This window comes from Symphalangus syndactylus, chromosome 12, assembly GCF_028878055.3.
Source record: "Symphalangus syndactylus isolate Jambi chromosome 12, NHGRI_mSymSyn1-v2.1_pri, whole genome shotgun sequence".
Classification (NCBI taxonomy): domain Eukaryota; kingdom Metazoa; phylum Chordata; class Mammalia; order Primates; family Hylobatidae; genus Symphalangus; species Symphalangus syndactylus.
In genome coordinates, this window is record NC_072441.2 from 135,175,952 (window position 1) to 135,187,121 (window position 11,170).

Genomic DNA, 11,170 nt, shown 5'->3' on the forward strand with positions numbered 1-11,170 from the left:
ATCATGGAGCAGATAAAGAGATTGGCAAAGCTTTTCTATTTTCCAATGCTGTCTGGAATCAATTTATTGACCACTTCTTTCAAGTCATTTGCACCTTTCAGGTCATAATTTCCATCATTTTCTTCTGGATTTCGCAGACCTGTTGGTGCTGAGCATAAGAGGCCTTCTGTATCAGATTGTTGTGTTTTTTAGTAAAGTCAACACGGAGTAGATGAAACAAATAACCATTGGTAGTCTTGACATCAACGTGAGGTTCAGTCATGGTCTGCCATTTTTTGACCATGGAACACATTTTGTCACGGGTAAATCCATGCCCTGGAAGTTAGTCAGTTTTTATCCTGAACATCTTCAGCAATCAGCTTGAATTTTCTAAATGCAACTTCATCATTCTGCAGATCAGCAAGACTCACTTCAAACACACGACCCTTGAGGCTATCAGATGCAATTTTGGTTCCTTGAGTCCTGGTGACTAGCATCTCTCCAATATTTCTTATACTGAACATAGCAAGTGCTTTTACATCACACCCATCTTTCTTAGAAAATGGATCAACCACTTTATTTTTGGCTCCCTTTTTGCTACCTTTCCTAAGGTGCTTGTTCTTGCCAACAGCCATGGTGCTGCTCACAGAGCCAAAAGGCTATATGAGATGTTTTGATATAGGCACGCAATGCGTAATAATCATGTTATGGAAAATGGGTTATCCATCTTCTCAAGTATTTATCCTTTGTGTTACAAACAATCCAATTATACTCTTTAAGTTATTTGAAAATGTACAATTAAATTATTATTGACTATAGTCACCCTGTTGTGCTATCAAATACTAGGTCTTATTCTTTCCTTTTTTTTTTTTACCCATTAGCCATTCCCCACCTCCCCCTGAAACTGCCCCTCTACTCTCCTTCCCAGCCTCTGGTAACAATCTTTCTGCTTTCTATGTCCATGAGTTCAACTGCTTTGATTTTTAGATTCCACAAATAAGTGAGAACACGCAATGTTTGTCTTTCTGTGCCTGGCTTATTTCTGTTAGCATAATGACCTCCAGTTCCACCACAGTGGTCTCTCTTGGCGAATTTCATGGGTATATGAAAAGAATGTGTATTCTGGTGAAATTTTCTATAAATATCAACTAGGTCATGTGGATTGCTAGTATTTTTAGGACTTTTATATCCTTACTGATTTTTTTCTGTTTACTTGTTCTATTAATTACTAAGAAAGCAGTGTTCATTTTATAATTGTACTCATACATTTTTAAAAGGAGGGTATGTGTAGTTTTAGAATTTAATAACTGGTAAACATATTTAAAAATTTTTTAGCCATTACCATTAAAATAGTCAAATTTCATTATATTATTGATAACTGGTAGCATTTTTATATAGGCAAGCTAGGGTCAGATTAATTCACCACTGATTCAAGCCTACTGGCTTCCCAGTGAACAAATATGTGTAAAGTATTGTTAAATGCATTATAAAGTATATTGGTGTCAGTGGTCCCAGTAAAATAGGCATGATTTGTGTTGATCACAGGTTTGGGAGTCAGACATACAAAGAGTCAAATACCAGCTCTGATACTTAATGTAGCTACTGGATAACTCACTTAACTTTGCCATGACTCAGTTTGCTTATCTAAGAAATGGGGATACTATTACTCACTACTTGGAACTGCTATGAGGATTAGATGAGATATGTGTGTTCAGGGCGGTACGGCCATACACTGTTGTGAGGATTACAGATAACGCATGTGAAATGCCTGGCAGAGTACCTGTCACTTAGTAAGCAATAAATGGTAGTACTACTGGTAGTAGTAGTAGTAATAATAACAGTAGTAGCAACAGCAATAATAGTCATAGTACTCATTATTTTAATTCCTAAATATTATTTTAAAGCATATTATTAATGTATATTATTTCTTAATGTATTATTATTAAATAATAATTTTTTAAAAATTTATTCTTTTGAGATGGGGTCTTGCATTATCGCCCAGGCTGGAGTGCAGTGGCACAGACATGGCTCACCGCAACCTCCAATTCCTGGGCCCAAGCCTCCCAAGTCTTTGGGACTGCAGGCATGTACCATCGTTCTTGGCTACTAAATAATAATTATCGTATCTTCTAGAATGACTTACCATTTTCTTTCAGCTTTACCAAATTTTCCTTCAATTTGTCAATTTCTAGTTGAGCCTTCTTAAGTGCAGAATCTAAAAAAAGAAATAAAATATTTCTATAAGGAGCAAATGATTAGTATGATAATCAAATTTCAAATGACTCTCTCTCTGGAACACTTTCTTTCACCTGGCTACTGTCCTTAGTTTCTGCTTAAATGTCAGCTCCTCACGGAATTTTCCCAGACTTCTCTCTTAAGAGTTCCTACCGCACCCTATATTTAGCCCTATCCCTGATTATCTGATCTCGTAATTGTCTTCCCCTAATAGTTTCCTCCATCAGATTTCATGATGAAGAGGAATTTAAACCACTGTAAACAATAGGAAAAGCTGAAAGTTTTTAGGTATGGTACTACCAGTTTAGCAAAAAGAAATTACACCCAGAAATAAGTAAAAATAATTTCTGCAATAAATCATATTTAGAATTTTGCCAATAGCTGCTAGATATATCAAAAAAACAAAATTTCAGGAAATAGCTTTTGGTACTATGCAAGAATTGTATAAGGATGGCACAATGATATTTAGGAAGACATGACGCATTGGAGTCTATTGGATTTGGGTTCTCTATCTCAGGTTTTATCCCTTTGTCTCCTGTGGTCTCCTCATCACCAGTGATATTGCTGGTAGATCTCCTATATTATCAGAATGAAGAACCTCCCAGAAGTAAGAGACTAACATGAATTTTATAACGGGTCACTTCTAACCACAGAGTGAATACATCAGCACAATTGTGAAGGTTTTATTATTACATCCGTAACACTCAGTTCTTTAGAGTAAATCCCAGGATAACCTACCAGATTCACCTAAAACTGTATTCCTAACTATAGCAATATTATTACTACTACTGTTACCATAGCAGCAACTGCCAGTGCCAGATATATGTATCATCATAACAAATCTGCAAAGTAGATATTCATGTTTCCATTTCATAGATGAGACAAACAAGACTCAGAAAAGTTAAGCAACTTGCTCAACATTACACAACTAGTAAATGGTATGTCTGGGATGTGAACCTAGGTCTGTTTACACTGAGCCAAAGATGTAAAAATAGCTTCTGTTTTACTAAAAGAACAGTTTTGCAAATGTATTTCTCTATGGAAGAAGGAAAGTAAAGTGAGGGCAGGTGGAAAGGATATTCTAGAAAGAGGGAATAACACGAGTAATGTAGGAGGTAGGACAGAACAAAGGAGATGACATAGGAGGGAACACTGAGTAGTTTTGGAACTACATATAGTCTAATACTGCCTGGTCTGTAGTGCAGAGAATTAGGAAAGTGTGGGATATGACCTGGATACATAGGCAGAGGCCAAACCAGAAAAACCTTATTTGCTACATAAGAGAGCTCAGAATTTATTATGTGAACCAGGGGCTCCCAAACTGTATTCTGTGAACCTCAAAGTTCTGAAGAGGTACTTCAGATGTTCTGAAACATTTGACTTAATTGCTATTTGAAAAAAATAACTATTTTTGGAATAGTACACATAGTGAAATATATTGCTCCAAATTCAGATAATATCAGACTACCGAATTTATTAACTTGTATGGTCAGGTTAGTTTCTGCCATATTTGTGTGGATACCTGAAAACTGTAGCTTTCTGGGGTTGGGCACAGTGGCTTACACCTATACAACACTTGGGAGGCTGAGGCATGAGGATCGCTTGAGGCCAGGAGTTTGAGACCAGCCTGGGCAAGTAAAACCCCCTTCTCTACAAAAGATTTAAAAATTAGCCAACTGTGGCACTACATGCCTGCAGTCCTAGCTACTCATGAGACTGAGGCAGGAGGGTCACTTGAACCCAAGAACTCAGTGAGTGAGTGATGATCGTGCCACTGTACTCCAATCTGGGCAACAGAGTGAAACCCTGTCTCTAAAAAAAGACAGAAAAGAAAGAAAATTGTAGCTTTCCAATAGTCCTCTTAAACCAGTAATATTTCTAAAACTGTATTGGTTGTAACTTTTCTTGAGATCTCTCTACTGGATTAACAGTTGTACTTTCTTAGTCTATTTCTAAGTCTCTTCCTAAGTCTGGTTAGCATCGATTTAAAAAAAAACTTTTTTACTTATGGAAAATTTCAAATATATACAAAAGTAGCTAGGGCAGAGTTATGGTAATACCTACATCCATCACCCAGCTTTTAACAATTACCAACTCATGGTCAATCTTGTTTCACTTATACCCTTACATATTATATTAATTTTCTAATGTTGTATAACAAATTACCACAAACTTAGTGGCTTACAACAGCATCCATCTACTAGTTCATGGTTCTCTAGGTCAGGAGTCTGGGCATGGTGTGCCTGGGTTCTGTGATCAAAGTCTTACAAGGGTGAAATCAGGGTGTTGGCCAGGCTGTGTTTCTCTCTGAAGGCTCTGGAGAAGAATCCATTTCCAATCTGATTCAGCTTGTTAGCTGAAATCAGTCCTTGAGGGTGTAAGACTGAGGTCCCTATCTCCTCACTGACTGTCAGTTGGAGGTCTCTCTTGGGTCTTGGAGGCTGCCCACATTCTTTGTTACGTGGTCTCCTCCATCTTCAAAGTTATTATTTATTTGCTTTTCAAAGTCATTAATGAAGAATCTCCCTCATGTTAAATCCCTCTTGCACTTCAAATCTTTTTTGCCAGGAAATGCCTTGACTCTTTTAAGATCTCACCTGATTAGATCGGGCTCATGTAAGATAATCTCCCTTCTTTAAAGTCAGTTGGTTTGGGACCGTAACTACACTTACAAAATCTCTTCACAGCAGCATCTAGATTGTATTTGTTTGAATAACTGGGAAAAGATGTGTGTATACTAGGGGGTGGGGCTCTTGGAGGCCACCTTAGATTTTCACCTAATACACTTACTTCTCCCAGTTCTTATATTTTTAACAGCTTTGAGGTACAATTTACATACCTTAAAAATTACGTATTTCAAGTGGACAATTCAATGGTTTTTCATATATCTACAGGTATGCAACATCACAATCTAATTTTAGAACATTTCCATCAGCCTATTAAGAAAATCATATGCACTTAGTCAATCCCAATTTTCATACCTAGCCCTGGACAGCCACTAATCTACTTTCCATTGTTTTTTTGAGACAGGGCATCACTATGTTGCTCAGGTTGGACTCAAACTCATAGGCTAGGTGATTCTTCTGCCTCATCCTTCCAAGTGGCAAGTAGTTGGGACATAGGCATGTGCTACTGTGCCCAGCTATGCCAATCTACTTCCTATCTCTATAGGATTGCCTTTTATGTACATTTCATCTAAATGGAATCACACAATATATGATCTTTCGCATCTGACTTCTTTTACTTAGCTTGTTTTTGAGATTCATCCATGTAGCAGGTATAAGTACTTCCTTCCTTTTTACTGGCAGATAGTATTCTATCATATGAGTGTCAGGAGTTCCCAAGATCACCCCCAGGTTTGGTGATGTGCTAAGAGGACTCACAAGACTCAACATATGTTCATACTCAAAGCTAAGATTTCCTACAGCAAAAGGATAAAGCAAAATCAGCAAAGGGAAAGGATGCATAGGGCAAAGGCCAGAAGAAACCAGGAACAAGCTTCCAAGAGTCCACTCCCACTGCAGTCACACAGGATATGTCTCCAGCAGTGAACTGTGACAATACATGTAAAATGTTGTCTACCTGGGAAGTTCATGAAAGACTCAGCACCTAAGGTTTTGTTGAGGGCTGGTCACACACACTTTCTGCCTAGCATATACCAAGACTCTTAAAGGAAAGCAGGTGTTCTGCATGGACCACATTGTATAAACAGCTTAGGCACAGTGAGCCACTATTGGTTAAGGAATGGTGGAAACCCTCCCAAAATCCAAGTTCCCAGATGTCAGCCAGATGCTTGTGACTGTTATAAGCAGTCCTTTCTTAAGAATAGCAGTGTCGGGTGTGCTGTTAGCTACTTTCTGCACAGTATGGATATACTGCATTTTGTTTATCTGTTCACCAATTGACAGACATTTGGGTTGTTTCTAACTCTTGGCTACTGTAACTAATATTGTTATGAACATTTACATACAAGTCTGTGTTGATACATGTTTTCATTTCTCCTGGGTAGATAGCTAGGAGTAGAATTTCTGGGTTGCATTTAATATTTTGAGAAACTGTTAAATGTTTTCCAAAGTATCTTCACTATTTTACCTTCTTACCAGCAATGTATAAGGGTTTCAATGTTTCCACATCCTTACCAACACTTGTCACTATCTGTCTTTTTTAGCACAGCCATTCTAGTGGGTATGAAGTAGATTCTCATTGTGGTCTTGCTTTGCACTTCCCTAATAACTAATGGTATTGAACATCTTTTTTTTAATCGACAAATAATAATTGTATATGTTTATGGGGTACAATGTAATGTTTTGATATACGCTTATATTGTGGGATGATTAAATCAAGCTAATTAACACATCTATCACCCCACATACTTATCAATTTTTGTGATGGGAAGTGCTCAGCATCTTTTCATGTGCTTATTGGTCATTCACATATCTTCTTCCTGGAAATGCCTTTTCAAATCCTTTGCCCATTTTTTTTCTTTGAGACAGGGTCTTGCTCTGTCACCCAGGCTGGAACAATCATCGCCCACTGCAGTCTCAAACTCCTGGGCTCAAGCTATCCTTCCACCTCAGCCTTCCAAGTAGCTAGGACTACAGGCACATGTCACACACCCAGCCCCTCAACCCATTTTTAAATTGAGCTGTCTTTTAATTATTAAATTGTAAGAATTTGTTACATATTCTGGATGTAAGATCCATATCAAACACATGATTTGCAAATATTTTCTTCTAGTCTGTGAGTTGTCTTTTCAATTTCTTTTTTTTTTTTTCTTTTTTTTTTGAGACGGAGTCTCGCTCTTTCACCCAGGCTGGAGTGCAGTGGCGCGATCTCGGCTCACTGCAGGCTCCGCCCCCCGGGGTTCACGCCATTCTCCTGCCTCAGCCTCCCTTGTGGCTGGGACTACAGGCGCCTGCCACCTCGCCCGGCTAATTTTTTGTATTTTTAGTAGAGACGGGGTTTCACCGTGTTAGCCAGGATGGTCTCGATCTCCTGACCTTGTGATCCGCCCGCCTCGGCCTCCCAAAGTGCTGGGATTACAGGCGTGAGCCACCGCGCCCGGCTGTCTTTTCAATTTCTGATGGTATGTTTTGAACTGTAAAAGTTTTAAATTTTGATTTAGTCCAATGTATTAGTTTTTCTCATCATTTTTGCTTTTGATGTCATATTTAATGTATCACTGCTTAACCCAAGATCATGAAGATGTTTTCCTTGTTTTCTTCTAACAGTTTTATAGTTTTAACTTACATTTAGCTCTGTGATCCATTTTGAATTAATTTTTGTATAGATATAAGGTAGAGACCTGTATTACTTTGAAGCAAATCCTAGACATCATTTCATTCACTTATGAATATTTCACTATATATCTCTAAAAAATAAGAACTCTTTTTATTTTTTTTTATTTTTTATTTATTTATTTATTTTTTATTTTTTATTTTTATTTTTTAATTATACTTTAGGTTTTAGGGTACATGTGCACAATGTGCAGGTTTGTTACATATGTATCCATGTGCCATGTTGATTTCTTGCACCCATTAACTCGTCATTTAGCATTAGGTATATCTCCTAATGCTGTCCCTCCCCCCTCCCCCCACCCCACAACAGTCCCCGGAGTGTGATGTTCCCCTTCCTGTGTCCATGAGTTCTCATTGAAGAACTCTTTTTAAACAAAAAATTAATTTAACAAAAATTTAACAATAATCTTTAACTCATATGTCTAGCAAGTGTTCAAATTTCAAATTGTTTTATAAATGTTAAAAATTTGAATCAGGATTCAATAAAGGCCACACATCATAATTGGTTAATAAGTCTCTTAAATCTTTAAAAATTCATCTTTTTTCTTGATATTCATTTGTTGAGGAATAAATATTTTATATAAATTCTTTTTTATTCTTGAAAAAATTATCATTGAAAAAATTTTTCATTTTCATCTAAATTTTATGATGTGATAGAGAGTTAAAGAATAAATTAAAGAGAGCTAAAGGGATTTATTTTAAAAAGAGTTTGTTGAAAGAAACAAGGTAATACTTGGGAAACATTGTCATATAACACATGCCTAGCTACAAATTCTGCTGTAAGTGGATGACTCAGGAAGTTACAGATGGCGCACACACTGATACTGCACACAACATTCCAAAAGGACTTGCTAATTCAGCTTCCCAACAGTCCTAATAGACTCACTATGGAGATGGCTTTCAGTTGATACGCTTGGGATTTACTCTACAGAGCAACTGCTGATAGAACAGGTTGCCATGTGATTGTGTTCTGTTGTGTCCAAATGTAACTACTAAGGGTACTGAATATCCAGCTTTTCCTTTTTCTTCTTGTATTGCAAGCAGCAAATATTGCTTCTCATCATGCTCATGTGACCAAATTTATTTTCTTTTTAGATTGTGTTTACTAAGGAATAAATTGTATACAGTAAAATGCACCCTTTTAAGTGCATAGATTGAAGAATTCTGACAAATATGTACAATTGTATACCCACCAACCCAAATGGGATATGGAACATTTCCATCATTCTGACAAGTTATTTGTGTCCACTGTTTAAAATGTATTTATAAAAAATTTACATCCTGATATTCTTTGTTTTTTATTATTTGTTTTTAATCACACAGTTTGGCATAATCATTATTGTTTTATACATTTAACATTTTTAATGTTTATGATTCTAAAGTAACCTATATATTGCATTTGTAAAAGAATCAGTCACGTATTAAAAATATAGAAAGGAGGTAATTATAATTTAAATTTTTTTTTTTTTTTTTTTTTTTTTTTTTTTTTTTTTGAGACGGAGTCTCGCTCTGTCGCCCAGGCTGGAGTGCAGTGGCGCAATCTCGGCTCACTGCAAGCTCCACCTCCCGGGTTCACGCCATTCTCCTGCCTCAGCCTCTCCGAGTAGCTGGGACTACAGGCGCCCGCCACCACGCCCGGCTAATTTTTTGTATTTTTAGTAGAGACGGGGTTTCACCGTGGTCTCAATCTCCTGACCTCGTGATCTGCCTGCCTCGGCCTCCCAAAGTGCTGGGATTACAAGCGTGAGCCACTGTGCCCGGCTAATTTAAAATTTTTATACTAAATTCTAGATAAAGCAAAGATGTAAATATAAACAATAAAAGTACCTCCCCAAAACCAGTAAATATTTTCAATAATCTTGTAGTGAAGAAAAGGCTTTAAACATGAAAACTCAGAAAGCATAAAGAATAATTCACTTAAACCCAACTTGATGAATATTAGCATTTATGGTAAAAAAAAAAAACCCAATAACAACAACATAACATTTATAACCAACAAAAGGCTCATATCTACAATATATAAAGAACTCCCACAAATAAATAAAATAGAAAAATATACAAGAGATTCGAGCAGGAACTTCACAAAGTTGTATATCCAAACGAGTAACAACAACAACAAACATATGAAAAGATTTTCAACTTAATTAGCAGTCAGGGAATACCAATTAAAGCCACACTTAAATACCACTACACACTCAACATAAAAGGTGAAGTTAATAAGACTGATAGTACCACGTATTGAAAACGAAGGTGGAGGAACTAAAATCTCACATACAACTGAGGAAAGCTTAAATTAGTATAATTACCTTGGAAGACCAAAGTAGAACCTGCCCTTTGATTCAGTAATTCTGCTCTTAGCACAATCAGAAATGTGTAATAAGCACACTGAGACATATACCAAAATGTTTATAGCAGCAATATTCATAATAGACAAAAACTGACAACACAATCGTCCATCAGTAGAATGGATAAATTGCAGTATGTTTATTAATGAAATACTATAAACAACTATGAACAAACAACTGCTACGTGTAACAAAATGAATGAATCTTATAAGACTGAGCAGGAGAAGCAAACCATAGAAGGCATACTGCATATAGTCAAACACAGAAACTGCATTCAGTCAGGACAGTAGTTACTCTGAAGGAGGAGGAAGGATGTAGAGATAGAAAGAAGGAACAAAGGGGGGCTTCTGAGAGGCTGGGAATTTCTTGTGGTGAGTGGTATACACTTACGAGTTGCATACTTTTGGTAGATATGTTTGGGCTTTGAAAAAAATTCCTAGCATGGTAGAAAATGAGGCTGTTCATCACTTTTATGTGTTTATCTTAAAGTCTTTTTTTCTCAGTGTTTTTTTTTCTCATGTTCCACCCTGAGATGAGATCAGTATAGTTAAAGCATGATCGGAAATGGTCATCTGAAACCACAGCTTACCTAATTTACACTGTTCTTTCTCCTTCACTTGTAGTTCATCAGTGAGCCTTTGAATCTCTTCATGAGCCACCCCTAACTTCTTTGCTACTCGTTCCATTCCTCTTCCTAGGCAGTTTTGTGATGTTTTGTCTTTTTCCAGGTCTTCATTATGATACTGAAATAAAACTTCTATTAGTAATAAAACAAAGAGCAAATGTACTCTCATGACATTTTGCTATTTTCTATTAATGTTTAAAAGCCAATAAAGAAAATTAGCAAACAATATCTATGTGTATTTCTTTGTGTGTGTGAGTGAGTGTGTATGTGTGTGTCTGTGTATTTCCTTTCAAAGAATAGGTTGAACCAAATAAAACTGGTGATATTTGATTGCTTTTACTTGTAAATATGTGGTTTCATGTGGTTCAACCTAACATCCAAGAGGTATGAGCGTATTGTTACATTTCTTTGCAGTATTTTTTATTCATATACATTTTTACATAGTCATAATACTAATACATGTACAAGTTTCTGTCTGGCTTTTTAAATTTAACATTATACAGGAACACTTCTCTGTAAATTGCTGTACAGATTTTGTAATGATAATTTTTTTTTTTTTTTGAGATGGAGTCTCGCCTGGTCGCCCAGGCTAGAGTGCAATGGTGCAATCTCGGCTTACTGCAACCTCCGCCTCCCAGGTTCAAGCGATTCTCCTGCCTCAGACCCCCAAGTGCTGGGATTATAGGCAC

The 11,170-nt window shown here is 36.7% G+C and overlaps 2 protein-coding genes across 2 annotated transcripts in view; both read right to left on the bottom strand.

Moving 5' to 3' along the window:
- Window positions 1–10,650, bottom strand: part of CCDC30 (coiled-coil domain containing 30) — a 143,630-nt gene extending 132,980 nt beyond the window's left edge. Inside the window, exons 1-2 of the mRNA XM_055255695.2 lie at window positions 10,446–10,650; window positions 2,123–2,194 (exon numbers count right to left, since the gene is read on the bottom strand). Coding sequence (XP_055111670.2) covers window positions 2,123–2,194; window positions 10,446–10,650 — 277 coding nt within the window. The remainder of the gene's footprint in view (window positions 1–2,122; window positions 2,195–10,445) is intronic.
- On the bottom strand, window positions 86–793 carry LOC129469254 (small ribosomal subunit protein eS1-like). The gene has a single exon (XM_055255715.2). It carries the CDS (start codon window positions 612–614, stop codon window positions 327–329), a length of 288 nt encoding a protein of 95 aa, XP_055111690.1. The 5' UTR covers window positions 615–793; the 3' UTR covers window positions 86–326.
- Window positions 10,651–11,170: the final 520 nt, after the last annotated feature.

Excerpts from the sequence above, each read along its gene's own strand:
- LOC129469254 (XM_055255715.2), bottom strand. The coding sequence starts at position 614 with ATGGCTGTTGGCAAGAACAAGCACCTTAGGAAAGGTAGCAAAAAGGGA.